Source organism: Hydractinia symbiolongicarpus, chromosome 8 (assembly GCF_029227915.1).
Source record: "Hydractinia symbiolongicarpus strain clone_291-10 chromosome 8, HSymV2.1, whole genome shotgun sequence".
Lineage (NCBI taxonomy): Eukaryota > Metazoa > Cnidaria > Hydrozoa > Anthoathecata > Hydractiniidae > Hydractinia > Hydractinia symbiolongicarpus.
Genome location: NC_079882.1, coordinates 3,865,750 through 3,882,187, shown reverse-complemented (window position 1 = coordinate 3,882,187; position 16,438 = coordinate 3,865,750). Strand labels below are relative to the sequence as shown.

Genomic DNA, 16,438 nt, shown 5'->3' with positions numbered 1-16,438 from the left:
GGCTATTAATGAAGATTAAAGATTTTTTTGGTAGAATAAGATCCAAGGGAAACTGGAATTAAATTGTAACTATGTTATTCTATTTCTTCTTAAAAGATATCACTAATTTTAAGCAAATCTTTCTTTTTTCGGATGGATTTCTTTAATTACTATGGTCTGTTGTTTATATTTCCTACCTACAGAATGCTTGCGCATGTGCAAACAACCCATAAATTTTGTAAACATTTGCAAGTTAACTATATACACCAGTATATATATGTGACAGCAAAGCATTAACATTTAATTTAATGGTTCAATCTGAACCATAGCTAGCTAGCTATTTAGTTATAGGGTGATTTATCTTCAAAATTGTAACTTACAGCAGACATTGCATATTTCTATTATAAAGGAAAACTTGAAATTTGAAAATGTTATTTTTGGATCACATCATCAAATTTTAAAATGGGAAACAAAAAATTTTAAGCAAAAAAGTTACAGACATTGGGATTTACTGACAAAAATTATACAAGATTGAAAATTTGGAATACCAAATGGTTAATAGAACAGCATTTTTTGCATGTAATCGAAAGTTTTCAAAATTTAAAAGAGTTTAGTTGACCTTTATATATTCAATTCATTTGTGTGGTCATTATATGTACTAATAAAGACAGTTGCACTTAGTGAATAAACTGAAAAATTTCCATGTTTCCATAAATCTTGATCCTGAATTCATATATTTTAGTCATTTTTGCTAAAAATGATCAGAAAATTTAAGATGCAATAGCGCGGCTGTAGCAGCAGAGAATGGATGATATTACAACCAGTAAGAAAACAAAACCCAATCTACACGTTACTCAAACTTCATGAAAAAATATTTTAGATTGCTAGCTGGGAATACACAACACAAACTGCAAGGGCTGAGGGCAGTCAGTGCAGCAGAAGCTTTATGCTTCAAACCATCGCGCCATTTTTACTGATGTTTTGATTTGTTGTGAAACGAGTACGACATAACGTCCAGGTCAACCTTGTCCCCAGGACTCTTCTACGCACACATGGTATTTTGACGGGACGGATTAGCCCTCTGGTCCACCGCACCGAGGCTGATGAAAGGCGAGCGAAAAATAAAAAAGGATATTGGCGAGATAATCGCAGAACCAAGAGGAAGGTTGATGTCTGAAGAAGTTTAGCTGTTTTTTTCAGAATTTTTACACTTACTCCCCAAAAATAAACCATTATAAAAATTTATTAAGAAGTCAGTTGCATCATATCATGAATGTTTGTATGAAGTTTTTATGCTTAAAACAGTGGTTTTAGTATCAATTATACCCGATTGTTATTTTTACAAGGTCACTACGACCGCTTTCCCTTGACGTATTTTATTCTGCAAGAGCGCTAGGTAATTTTTAAACCCTGTGTGTACCTGGCTTATGTGTGCGCATAAGTAGCGACTTTGCAGTTTAACGGTAACAATTTGATTTTTCTGGCCATGTTTAAAAATGACAAAAGAAGTATTTCTGTTTTGTTACTTTTGCCCCTGATTGAAAATGGTACATTTTGAGAAATCTGTTTTACCGAGTGAGATACAACGAGGGTCCTCATATGTTATTCCTGTGTCTACGGTTATGTCGTATCCATAGAGAGATTGGTTCAGAGTACCACTAAGCCATTTGCATCTCCAATAATTCACGAAAGAGAATATGGATGAATGACACTTTTTTACTATTTTTTTGCTTGCTAACCAAAACTTGTTATTACAAGGAAGCGACAGTATACGAGCACTAGCCACTTTTTACCGCAGTGTTTTAAGCTGATCAAGGCTTATTAATTTAATGTTAAGATGAGTCATGTATGTGTTAAAGATAGGCCATGTTATAAGTTTAGTCAGGCTAACAGGTCATCTAAAATCCCTGCTCTACACAAAAATAGGTTTAGTACAATAAAAATACAAAACAAATTAAACAAACTTGCATTACCTGTAAAATTGTTCTCAATTTTTGGGCTATCCGGACAATTCAAATGTCAAATACCATGCGATGAATAGCACATAAAACAAAAAAAAATCTGAGTATGAAATCCTGTTTTTTACAGCTTTTTACAGCTTTTTTGAGCTTTTACGAGTTGCTCGCTATAGAAAGGTTTGACTGCAGTTTGGTACGTCTATTGATTTTACAACTAAGTATATTCTTCGACCAAATATTTACGAAGTTGTAATCGCGAATGTTGAAAAAAACCATTGTTGAAAAAATTTATTTTTGCATTTTTAACTACACCAGGCCAGGCGTGGCAATATGTTAACAATGTACGTAAACTATTTATTTGCAATCTGGCAAAATAAGGATTACACAAAATTTTGAAACAAAATGGCAATTGCTAATGCTGAAAAAAAAAATGTTCACCGATTTAAAAAATGACTTGCAGTGTATATTTCAATAATCGAGCACGAGACATCCAATCATATAAAGCTGGTTATAAAAAATCGTAAGTAAGCTAGATGCGATCTACCATTCTCGTCCCCCGAGCTCTGTGACTTTAAAACCTGGTTTATCTTAAAAGCTCTGGAGTCGAGAACAGCCATCACCTGCAGGATAAAACTACATGAATATGCAAAGAGTTTAAAGGATTTTATGAATATAAAAGAGATTTAGTAATAATTTTAATGTACTGTTTGACTCTTTCTGAACGTGTTCTCCAGGGTTTTTTGACTGCTTTTGGTGTATTTGAGAACAATGTGCGGTGCGCATTTAGGAAAACTCAAATAAAAAAAATAATGATATTCGTGCAGCAGAGCATGAATGTTATATTATCACATAAATGTCATGAAACTTCTTTCTCAATATGTCCGAATTTGCATTTATTTCTTCCATTCAAGTGGATAGTTTTGCATAACACATGATTTTACTGTCTTGAGTGAAACTGATATCTTTTCGTGCTTGTACGAAATTTCAGACTAACAAAAAATTTGTAGAATTTGAGAACCTTATACATTTTTCTGTAAAAACTTAGGGATTTAATTTCATAACAATAACAGCATTATTTGCAAGTGTCTGACTCTAATACGCAGACTGTAAAGTTACATCGTTTTGTTACGTCAGTCAAAGGATTAGCCAATGAACAATCAATCTAGTTTTGTAAGAAATAACCACCGTAATTTCTACAGAATTAGTTTCACTGGAATTTTCCTCTCAGGAGTGTGATCAGAATCCCCATGTTTATTTACCTATTATGCAAGATATTTCTGTTTATCCATAAGCCATGATTCAACACAAAAAAGGTTAACTTACTCACACATATTAGTAAGAAAAACAAAGATCTCTTATCTTCGTGCGTGTGACCAGACTATTGTCTGTGCGATTGTAACGTTACTCGGTGACATTATGCCAATGTCACTGAGTTATTATAAAAAGTTTAAACAAAAAAACATATATAAAGCAAATAAAAACCACAAATGCATTTATATATTTCAAATAATATTAAGTTTTAATTTCTAAACAGAATACTATTTGACATTGAAAGTTTTCTGTTGATTAAAATAGAAAACACAGTAAGCAGACATTGTCTGGGTTGCGGTGAGTAATTTTTATAGCGTAATTACTTTTTAAAAACGGCTTGATGGTAAAGCTGAACACGTTTTGAAATAACAATACTGAATTAGGAGGTTCATAGTGTTTGGACGTGCTTAATATTTTCCACTTAAAAGATTTTTTAAGTGGTTCTTAGACTGTGAACAAAACTTATTTATAACCACGTACTTCGTATGCAAATATTGAACGGCACGTTTTATTCTGTCTGACTGACTGAATCTCTGTCTGTCTATTTGTGTGCCAAAAATGGTAGCTTTTAGTAGCGTAAGTTTCTTAAAAACGATTTTTTATTTGATCAGTATGCTGTTTGCAGCATTAACCCTGTCAGTCTTAAATATTGGGTGTAACCTCAAAACCCAAGTAGATAAGGTAGTGTGCGTGTCGTTCTAGCTATTCTGCTTCGCATTGTTTTTAGATAATTTACATATTCTATTTTGTAAAATATGTTATTCCTCATGGATAATTGTTGTAGCCCCTCTGTTCATAAATATACCATTGTATTAAGGACGAAGATTAGTGGACGTTCTTGGCCCAAACTCGGTGACTCGTTTGTTAAGTCTCACACCGGTTGTTGGCTAATATTTTTTAATTGATTTCAATTTCAATAATTTGTGGCGAGAAGACCTTTGCTATTATAACAGGCAACAAATAATTCGACTGTAGAAAAATATTTTTTTTAGCATTGTAAGTAGCACAAGTTGTGGTTGCATATCATAAGGGCTGTTCTAGGTTTACCGAAAATATTTCATCTTAAAGACCCTTTTCGCCACAAGTACCCTTCTTTCTGAAAGATTACAAACAGATTTTTAATAATTCCTTATTTCAATGTCTAGCCATAATACTGTAACAGTAAAATTAGAGAAAATGGACGTTGTGTTTGCATTTTATGCCTTCTGCATATTATTTCTGTCTACATCTGATTGTTTTGCGATGCCACGCAACCCTGTTGGAACCAATAATGATGACTGTCATTACCGCCGCTGGACAAAATGTGAAGGTCTTCCTAAATATATAACAAGTATAAAACCAACGGTTAAAAAAACTGGTAAGTATTTATACACTTTTATTTTTATTTATAACAAAAATCCTAAGTAATACAACTTCTCTGATTTTACCGAAACTGGTGTTACCTTTGGGTGGAATTGTTGATGTTGATAGCCAGTGCAGTTTAAGACAATGTATAACTTGAGAAGAAAGACAACATGTTATTACAACTTAATGTATTGTTTCTGTTCTAAGGACTTTTCCCCTATCGCGCCATACTTGCAAAGGCATTTCAGTCAAATAATATTTCCAACATTAACGTTTTTTTTTTACATTTTCCATAGATCTTTTAAACCAATATATCGGCAGCGTTTATCAAAAGTTGACTGAAATATTAAAGAAAGGAATACACGAAAGAAGTGAAGAGGATCATAATTTATTGAAGAAATACAAGCAAGTGATGCAAAACAAATCTGGATAAACTTTTAAAATAATATATAAATTTATTATAGCTCAACTATTTGTTATTTATTTTCGTTAATTTTATTTGTAACAAGACGCAGAACGTAATTAACCTCGAAATAAATGCTATGAAAGCCTACCATTACAGGTTTTTATGTAACAAACTGTTCCCTTTATTGAGAGGGGCCTAATGGCGTTAAGTTTTTTAATTAAAACTTTAAAAATCACTTTGAACGCAAATTAATGTTATCAAGAACAGTCTTTCTTTATAAGACATAAAAGCTCAAGGGCCGTTTCCATTTCGGTTCCCTTGAAGGTTTAAAAAAAATTAATTGTGCAACCCAGCTGGGTGCTCCAATAAAAACACATTCTAAAGCCTCGTGTAGCTATAGTAGGTTAATTATCGCTAAAGTTTATATTACATTAAAAGTTGTAGGTACCTATAAGAATTAATAAGAATTTTGTAGTAGCCAATTGCATTTCCTTTTAAGCCAGAGGTTGCTGCATCAGCTCCAAAACCAGTTCAGTTGTAACTAGCTAGCTAAATAAAAAAATAAAAAGATTGGTGATAATAACACAAAAATAAAAATTGTTAGCTAGCCTTTGGTATAGCCTAAGAGCCCTTTATGCTAGCCAGGATTATTTATTTTTCTGATATTTTCACCGATCTGATTTTTACTAAGCTGCAACTGTGAGTTGTGGCTATTAACTCTCGCTTATAAGTGAAAGTAGCAAATAACAGCTTTAGGCTCAATTTAGTTTGGCAACTACACCTTTTACTTAATATAAACTTTGCCAAAAGCCTAAGTTTATTGATAAGACAACAATTTTTTTTTACCCACAATTACTTTTGCAACAACAGTCTACTTTTACTTATTTAACAAAATAAAATTGTTGAGTGATTGTTTCAGCTTAACCGGGTCTGTGATAATAACGGTTTCTAAACTGTTATTAGAAGTTGTTTTTTTCGAACGGTAAACATCACAGCACGATCTTGGGACTGTGTCTAATAATAACTTCATTAACGTCGAAGGTTTTTGTCAAAAGTTCAACTCGCTGTTCGTTGTTTATTTTTCGTCTCAGAAGATTAATTCGTTATTTTTTTTAATTCACTTTGCTCAATCAAAAATAACCTGAATTATTTGGTAAATTTTGAGACAAGGAAGACTCAGACTAGGTTTGCACGTTTAGATAGATGTCATTCCGAAAAGATACTAATCCAGAACATAATGTGTACAGGCACACTAAAAAAATGAAGAATTTGAGTATTTGTTTACCTTTTAATGTCGCCATTTTGGATGCTTTTGTTCACACGATGCCATTTCAGTATCGAAGCGGCATCATTTAACTTTTTGCATTAAAACGGAATCATTTCGTTTCACCTTCATCATTTTGGAAAGGCTCAGTATCGTGTGGACCTGTCGGGTACAAAATTGGATCTCTATCAACATGTTGGTCTTAAGAACTTTGATCAGTAGTGTGTCGACTTAGTTATGTACGAAAAAAGTTAGCGTATTCTTATCTTCCTATTTTCTTTCTTTATTTTGAGTTCGTATAGAAGTATACTTAAAAACTAATTTACCAATTATTGAAAAATAAAATTAATAAAATTGTAGAAGGTTCTAAATGCATATTTACTGACAAATCGACCATTGACAATAACTTCTCGTGTTTCGTGCACCAATGCTTGAAACATTTAATAAGGGCGCATTTTTTATGGATACTAACAAGTGATTTCATGCCTATGCTGCTCTGACGCGAAAAGCGCTTAGTTCATAATGATTGCGGAGCCTAGGAAGTCTAACACTGACTCCTCTCCTGAGCTTATAAGAATGGGACACTTTATCAAACGTAAACCTTATTAAAGTACCTCAGCGTGGGTAACTAGGGGCTATGTGGGACTAAATTGGGTAAATTCAAAGCTGGTTCTTACCAGTTTAGGAACAGATGGGTTGATGACCCCAATATCTCTGTAACTGTATGCCAAAAGTACACGATCCTATACATTTTCTTGATCAACGTTCCAACCTCTGCAAGAGAGGCAACGGGTATACAAATTTTCTTCGTCAGCATTTAAACCCCTATTTAAAAGAGACAACAGGTAAACAAGTTGCTTTTAATTCATTTTGTCTATGACGGACGTCATCAAAATTTCTGAAGCAACCTATGTATTTCCATTGTGGATTTTTCCTCGGGCTTTTTGACTAGTCTTATAGAATAATACGAAGATTCAGTGTTCCCCTTAAAATAAAGAAAAAACTATATATCTTTATTGTTAAACAAAAAGTTAGTTACTTTGACGTTACGTCACAATGTCCATATTAGATTACCGTCAATGTTTTTTAACATTAAATTTATGAAGCTAATACAGCTCACCTTTAGGTTTGAGGCATCGGTTAAACAAATTTAAGTAACTAGTCGTTAGCCCGTGGAAAATCCACGGGTTCGCCCATTTTTACACCGCATTGCGTGCTTCTCGCTATTGCGCAGCTAAGCTACCATTTTGCGTGACAGACAGACGGACGGACGGACAGACGTATACGGGCATTATAATATGGATAAAACTTTTGTGTATCGACGGGTTATTGCTGACGTCATCAAAATTCAAATGATGAATCTTTCTATTGTCCTTCTGCATGTCTGTGGATTTTTTACTGACTTATCGACTAGGAATAATACGTTTTGATCGTGTTATTCTATCTAGAGTTTATATGATATTCTTCTTTGAGGTCGTTTTCCACGGGGATTTTTAAAAAATCCTAAAGTTTTCAATCAAATTTTTAAAGTCTTTTTTTGGATTTGCCAATACAAAGATCAACTGTGTGATCGAAGTCTTGAAGATCTGTCTGTGATTTGCAGATGGAAGGTTAAATAGGTTAAAATTTTGATGCTGTGAAATACAAATATCGAGGGATATAGCCTGTCTGTTATTTCCAGGAGGGGCCATGGCTTAAATGGACAGTCCTAGTGTATTTAATGATCATTTTAAGCTACGCAGACACAATTAGGGCCCGCGCTCTACTAGACAACTCCCAGCAATATCCAACGGCCAACATTTCCCCAATTTCCCACACACGGCTTGGGTTAACCCGGGCTATGGCAACATTCACTCGCCCATGTTGAATCGCCGTCAAGAGGAATTGAAACTTTGGTCTCCCGCACAGAGTACGAGAGCTATAACCACTATGAGGACTGTTATGGTGGAAGACGTGAAACATATTTGAGGGTTGACTTTCTCTTGGTCGCCTTCTTTTCGTTTAGCGCACGATTGTCCGCAACCATTTTTTTTATTGTCAAATGAGTCGCTGGTAAGATCGTCGGACAAGTATTCATCAACAGCCTTCCATCCGGTTGAAGATTTGTCTTATAAAAAGATCCATTTATATCGTTTTTAAGTTTGTTCTATGCCTCAATCAATCTTTTAGGGAGATATTGTGATTGCTCTATCTTGTTAAAGCTGTTATATTATTTCGAGGGTATTAAACTCATGCTATATGTTATTGTTTCCAAACTTAAAATTCAATTCGACTTTCTTTTGCCACACATTAATTCTACTTCCCTCGCCTGCGTGTCCATCTTACTAAAAAGTTTCTGATGTTAGTGCTATATGTTAGGCATATGAATTCTTTTTTTCTATTGATTCCAAGTTATGTTTTAGTTATGTAAATTTTTGTTCTGAGCCCATCAGAATGGTTGAAAATACTTATGGTCTCACAAATAAAGAAGTTTATTTACAGACCTAGAATGACGGTAAACCTATTTTAGTGGCACATCCAAAAATATATGTAATTTACTGAATCACCATACATTGTAATTTATTTCAAAGATGTGCACAAAGCTGCAAAGTCCCGAAAATTTAATCCGTGTGAGAATTATCTGCTGCTGTTTAACCCTTTTAGCTCAAGGTAAAGTCAAGGTAACATAACAAAGAAAGTGCTAAACGTTTTATTAAAAAAGAACTACTTTGTTCATCACTAACATACTGCCTAGCAGTGAGCGGGATTCGATCCACCCCGCGGTCACCAGAACTGTGAGCCGCAGAGAATTCCACTACAATATGTTAGCGATAAACTTAGACGGATGGTGTGTAGATATAGGTATAAATAAGATCGGTACTAATGAAAGTCGATTTTTTCAAATTTTGTTGTCATTGGATTAAACAAATTAATTCGAAATTTTGAACTGGTCTAGTTTATAAATTTTTCCTTTGTGGTCTGTTCTGTGGTTTATTCCTAGTATACCTTCTTAGCAACACCTTGGTAACTAACTGTAAAATAATAGCTTGTGTAACCAATACGACATCTTACTCTCACATAAATAAATTCTGAGAGAATTACTCCTGTCGTAAAATTGCAATCCCCCGCAAAGTGAGAACATTTTTTATTCGTTATAAGTCCCAATAAAAGTCAGGTTGAATAAAGCGGCGATAAAGGAAGTTTTTTTTGACAAAATATTGTGATCGAATGGCGTGTATATCTCTGCTGCAAAGAGAATGTTGTTTATGACAATCTTGTCTTAAACAGTTCAAATCCACCATAGTTTAATGATAATTATTGACTTTTTATTTAATTTATTTCAAAGAAAGAAGCGAAAGGTGAAGAAAAATTAACTTTTATCTTTTTAAGTTCATGTTTGAAAGCTAGTCTATTTACAATTGTTAAGACTTTCTTCAATGATCTGTTTCACGTTGATACTGTTTTTGCCATGTAAGAACGCATGGAATAAGATTATATTTTGTTGGTCATTTTCCGCCTGTTTCCATAAAATAGTTTAAAAAATAAGTAACACTGAAAAACTCTACGCTGGGAAGGAGAAACATGAAAAAAAACCTAACAAAAAAGCCCTGGGGATGAGATTCTCGCAGAAAGGAATTCAGTTCAACTTAGTTGGCAAAGAGTGACTTTTTTTACCAATAAGGTATATCACAATTTTAACTAGAAATATAGACTGTAAACTTCCTAGCGTCAACAACGAGCACTGGAAAAGATTGGATTGTGTGTTCAAACTAATAGTTTTTCTTTGTTTATTGTTATATGGTTTTTTAAAATGCATTATAATGAAAAGAAGTAGAGTGAAGAAGAATTTAATACCTGCAGCTAGTTTTACATTACTTTAAAAAGGGAGACCTTTCATAGGACAAAAGTGAATTCCAACCGGGCTACTTGACACTTCTGTACGTGAAATATTGGGCGTAGATATTTCCATATTCTTAGTCGGTCTCTTTTGAAATCTCCATCAATACTTTTGGCACTTGACTACAGTCTTATAGCAGCTTTAAAAACTAAAAACTCTGTTTTTCTAGGTTTCTACTTTTGTAAACCTGAAATATGCGTGGTATTTCTCAGATTTAATTCATTTCCAGACCTATTTTAGGAGACCCTTCTTGGAATCAATTCGTCAAAAAATTTAAAAGACATTTAAAGACAAATGTGTGTATGAGGAATTCATGGCGCTGCTGCGCAATTGAGCTAACCACGTTACAGAAACGGCATAAAAAGAGAAGGAAATCTTTCCGGTTTTAGATCCTATTATCAAAATTAAGTTCCGCTAAAATTGCATTTTTTTTTTCGCCAAGTCGCAAGAATTTTTTCTAAAAAAGTGCCGAATACACCTTTCCCGAATTTCATAAAATAATAATAATTATGACGTCATTCAAAATTTGATAGAATATTAAATTATCATGACAAAAATGAAGTTTTTAGAGCAATATAATATTCTGGTTGAATTTTATTTAGATTTGAAGGAAATAATTGTTTTAAAAACGAGGCTATTCTTGGAAAGCTTGACTATATGAAGGCTTTTCAGTTCGCAATTAAAGCACTTAACGAACATAAATATTTACTAAATTAGGTTATTTGTTTTACCTTTTGCTAAGAAAGTTAGGGATAAAAATCATTTTTAGTATTGACCTCTTTAATTGAGTTTGACATAATTAGGGAATTCGGGAAATGTGAATAACAAGCTATTTTAAATCCTCGCGGAAGCAGATTTTGTTTAAAATGTGAATTACTTAATATTAGACCTTAACACCATGTTTGATTGTGATATCATCATTCATAAAAAATATTAAAAATTCAAAAAGATTTCATAAAAAGTCTTGCTATTTGTGTTGACGATCTCTAGTCTCTCCTTAATGGAGGAAAGAGTTTCTCATTCCTCTCTATTGAGATTGTTTAATTCTACAAGCTCGTCAAGCACTGTTAGCGTTGTAGCAACAGAACCTTTTTTATTTAGGATGGCTATGGTTTAGAGGTTCCTGTTATTTATCGCATTCATGGCTATGGCAAGCTAATAAAGTGATGGATAAACAAAACTGACGAGATTAAAAGCAACCTGGAAACAAAAGTTCTAAAATGTTTGAAATAAATGTTAAAAAAACTATTCATTTTTGTCTATTTTTCTTTGCTCGCTATTGATTTTTTGGACTGTCCGAAGAGGAAAAAAACGCCATATTTCATCTTGGATGCAAAAATATTGTTCGATATTTAGAGTGTCCGCTAATTAAGTGTACGCTTTTTGGAAAGCTCTTCTTTCTTAATGACCAAGATAACTTCCGGAAAATTTTCTCTCCGCAATAATGTCTTCTCTCAAGGTAGTAGCAGTATTTTTCTGTACTTTATATTATTACTTACATTTACATTACTTTTTTTACTTTACATTACTGTAAAGTAAAAGAGATGTACTCTTTTGCTAATGTGAGCCATATTTCTTAAAACATTATGGATCTTTCCCCTAAGTTAAGTACATGGATATGTATGCTAAATACATAAGAATGTTTCGACGCATGAAAACAAAAACAAAAAGATCTGCACTGACAAACTTACAATTAATGAGACTTTGGTTACATAACACAGACAGCTCCAAAGCGAAAGCACGTTAGAAATTTACGCTCGCATTAAATAAAAAATACATGTATTTTTGTTTTAAGGAAAAACCATCGAAAGGGTATAACTAGTATAGAAAGTGTTGCGGAGAGGTTGCCAAGGCAAAGGCATTAAGTACAACTCAAAAGATTACCTATTATACTCAATATAGCTAATATCATATACTTATGAATACCTGCTTGTTGTAGATGCAAGATAATTATATTTTTCCTAGCCCTGTCCAGGATTTGAACCTGGATCTCTCATTTGCATGAGTGTCATAGCCATTAGACCAACAGGGCATGAATATATATATATGAAAAACTTTACATGTGCATCTTATATATCCTAACTTCGGTTCAAACAAACAGACAGTTAACAAGCTGTTGTAATCCTACGCACCTAAAACAATTTTACTTTGTGGAAAATTTTGTAACATTTAAAAATAAAAATACAGTTTATAACCTGTTTTTACCCTCCTAAAGCAAAAAAAACTGCAATATTTTATGGGAAAAGTTTCTGTGAAAGATCAAAAATTAATTGTGACATCTGATAGGCGTAACACATTTTCCCAAAAAGCCTGTTGTTATCATGTCCAGCTAAAAATCAAACAGCAGTATATGTTTATTTTGCAAACAAGTTTTCATGACGGTAGGATAAAAAGCTCTTATCCAAAACTGAAAAAAACATATACATATTGTGAAAAAGAAATAATGAATACATTTGCAGGTTTTCAATACATGTCGACGATTGAACGAGAACCGCTATTCAGAATTTAAAAAGCCTCAGTAATAACAAATGTTGATGTTGTAAAAATTTCCCGATATATATATATATATTGAAATAATTTCCTTTCTGCAACTTAAGCCGCACTGATGTATGCTCAGCGGCAGGGTTAAAAAAGTTTATTTCCTGACGTTTGTACAATATATATAGCTAGCTACAACCGTCCACGAAAATATAGCTCTCTATTCCCCCTTAATATTAAGAACTGCCCATTTGTGGCTAAGCAACGTAAACAATTACACGTGACATACCTGTATATAAACATTTACTATCTGCAAAATATCTAGCTGGCTATGTTTGGCCATTTTGTGGACGATTGTAGCTAGAACAAGCTGTATGATGGGACATTCCTACAGAGTAGAATTATCTCACTCACTGTGTAGTATATAGCTATGTATAATAGCTAGCTAGATAGAGGATAGGTAGAAAATCAGTCTCAAACAATTTTTCTATGCTAGCTATGTTGCTGATTTTATACCAGCAAAAATAGCAATTTATTGCTAGCTACATGGGTAGTTCTATCCCAGCTAAGTAGTTAATTTTCCGCAAGCTTTGTAGCTAGTTTTATGCTAGCTATATTGCATTGTTTGTTTGTTTTTATACTAGCTAACTCTTACAGTAGCTAGGTAGCTAAATGCTATCTAAGTTCTATTATTATTCTATCTAAATCTGCAGTTTTAAGCTAGCTAGCTTTTGGTGTGAGTGAGAATAAGAATGGGTTCATTACATGTAAAAAATAGTGATATACAAGCGAGCTAAACATACCCTTTCTTCATTTTCTTGAACAAGCCCATCCTCCTTCGGCTGCGATATAGCTAGCTTAGATTAACGGAAGTTTGAGTTTGAGGCGCTATGTTATCCGAGAAAAAGTCACGTGATATTAGTCAAAGTGACTATATATCACGTGGCTAAAGGTACCTTAATCTCAACTGGAAATCCCCGTTAGGCCATCTTTAAAAGTAACAAAAGCACTCCATCACCGTGCCTTTGATGTTGTCTCGCTGAATCATAAATTTACGGGGAAAATGACCACAGTAAGCTACTGGGCAACCCAGTCAAAAAGTTGACGAAAATTGAAAATTTTGATGTATACGTGCGGAAATCCTATACACTCTCCTCCGTCCCTTATATTTGGCTTATTTAATGAGGAAATGGGCTCCGCTACGCTCCGGGCGCTGACGCGCCCTCCGCTTCTCTTCGCAATAATGTAATTTTTTTAGCAATTTTAGTACGGAAAGTTTCTTATTTGTTTGCGTGAATAAATAAAAAACAAAATGTTCAAAATTTTAAAGCAGAAGCTCTTTGGAAAATATATATCACCAGTAAAGTAATAAAGTAAAAAACATTTATTTACGTATACAGTGAAAAACATTTAGTGTTGATTGCGTCAATCACGCCATAAAAGCATCAATTGTTTCCACAGCATGTAATGTAATGAATGAGGCTTTTTCTGAAGCGGTTGTTTTTAAATACTGCAGACAATACTAGTATAGAAAGTGTTGCGGAGCGTGGGACTGAGTCCCCTAGGTTCGCAAGCCAAAAATTTTAGATACCCCTTTCGGTTGAATTGTATAACGAATCGTATAAAAAACAAAGTTCCCACATGCTCCATGGTAATCGATCAAACTGTTTCATCTTCGCCTTGATGAAACATTTCCTGGGGTTTCCGCATTAGCAGTATATACCGTAGTGTGTTCCGGACGCAATATTACTTGCACCAGGGACATATTTTCTTTAGAACCTGATGTATCGAAAATGCTAAAAAAGGTTAAACGGAACAAGAATGGCGTTCGGCTCAAGTTACAAAAACGGAAAATATTTCTTTATCGTGAAATTATTTTCTGGTTTAAAAAATTATGAGATTTCCCGAACAGGAAATTTTTTCATTTTTCTGAAATTTGTTTTGATTGAACCCAAAAAATGAATTATATATATATATATTTGAAGATTTTCAGTAGGCGTTGATGATTGCCATGAGAACCGCTTGTCAGAATTTAAAACGCCTCAGTAATAACAAATGTATATACATGTTGAAAAAGTTTCTCCGATACATATTTATTGAAATAATTTCCGTTTCTGTAACTTGAGCCGCACTGGTGTAAGCTCGAGCTAGCTAACTATTCTTAAAGTAGTTAGCTAGCTATAGCTATATATGCTATCTAAGTTTTAATATTATCCCAGCTAAGTCGGCAGTTTTATACTAGCTAGCTTTAGGTGCGAGTGAGGCTAGAAAGGGGCTCATTACATGTAAAAAATAGTGATATACTAGCTAACATACCCTTTCTTCGTTTTCTTGAAAATGCCCTTCCGTCCATTACGTCCAACAAGCCAATATGGCCATCAACGCAATTTTCATTTCAAGCGCTATGTATGTGAGACAATGTCACGTGATGTTAGTAAGAGTGACCGTGGCTAAAGCCGTATGCCGACCTGATCTCAACTGGAAACGGCATGGTCTCGACGAACCAGATTTTCACGGAAGAAATGACCATAAAAAATATTTGGGTAAGTGGGTCAAAAATCGGACGTTTTGAAATTTGATGTACTAGGAGAAAACGCGGAAATTCGATACGCTCTAATATATTTATGGGAACGAGGAAAATAGCTTCGCTGCGCTCGGCTCGCTGGCGCTCCCCTTCACTACGCTCCGCAATCAATATAGAAAGTGTTGCGGAGCGTGGAACTGAGTTGAAAATTTTGATGTATACGTGCGGAAATCCTATACACTCTCCTCCGTCCCTTATATTTGGCTTATTTAATGAGGAAATGGGCTCCGCTACGCTCCGGGCGCTGACGCGCCCTCCGCTTCTCTCCGCAATAATGTAATTTTTTTAGCAATTTTAGTACGGAAAGTTTCTTATTTGTTTGCGTGAATAAATAAAAAACAAAATGTTCAAAATTTTAAAGCAGAAGCTCTTTGGAAAATATCTATCACCAGTAAAGTAATAAAGTAACTAGTATAGAAAGTGTTGCGGAGCGTGGGACTGAGTCCCCTAGGTTCGCAAGCAAAAAATTTTAGATGCCCCTCTCAATTGAATCGTATAATGAATCGTATAAAAAACAAAGTTTCCACGTGCTTCATGGTAATCGATCAAACGGTTTCATCTTCGATTTGATGAAACATTTCCTGGACGTGCGTACAATATATATATAACTACAATCATCCACAAAAATATGGCTCTACATTCCCCTCATGTTTAACACTGACCTTTGTGGCTCAGCAAGGTAAACGATTACACGTGACATACCTTTATGAACAAACTATCTGCAAAATATCTAGCTAGCTAGCTATGTTCTTTTTTTGCTGACTTTCTAAACTTTTTAGTTCTTGGTTTTTGGAATAAAATTGCCAGCAGAGACAAGAAATTTTGTGGATGATTGTAGCTAGAACAAGCTATGTGATGGGACATTCCTACAGAGTAGAATTATCTCACTTACTGTGTAGTATATGTATAGTTAGAAAATCTGTCCAAAAGAATTTTTCTATGCTGCTATTATGTAGCTAGCTGATTTTATGCTAGCAAAAATAGCTAATTTTATGTTAGCTATATACATTGGTAGATTTATCCCAGTTAAGTAGTTAATTCTATGCTAGCTTTGTAGCTAGTGTATTATGGTAGCTATATGGCACTGTTTGCTCTTTTTTATGCTAGCTAGTAAGCATAAAAATGAGCAAACAAGAAGTAGCTAGGTAGCTATAGCTATATGCTATCTAAGTTCTATTATTCCAGCTAAGTCGGCAGTTTTATGTTAGCTAGCTTTAGGTGTGAGAAAGGCGAAGAA

The 16,438-nt window shown here is 34.0% G+C and overlaps 1 protein-coding gene across 1 annotated transcript; it reads left to right on the top strand.

Annotated features, from left to right (window-relative positions):
• Nucleotides 1-3,448: 3,448 nt before the first annotated feature.
• On the top strand, nucleotides 3,449-5,145 carry LOC130654983 (uncharacterized). Its single transcript, XM_057457684.1, has 3 exons — nucleotides 3,449-3,545; nucleotides 4,394-4,605; nucleotides 4,889-5,145. Exons 2-3 carry the CDS (start codon nucleotides 4,425-4,427, stop codon nucleotides 5,023-5,025), a joined length of 318 nt encoding a protein of 105 aa, XP_057313667.1. The 5' UTR covers nucleotides 3,449-3,545; nucleotides 4,394-4,424; the 3' UTR covers nucleotides 5,026-5,145.
• The last annotated feature ends 11,293 nt before the right edge of the window (nucleotides 5,146-16,438 follow it).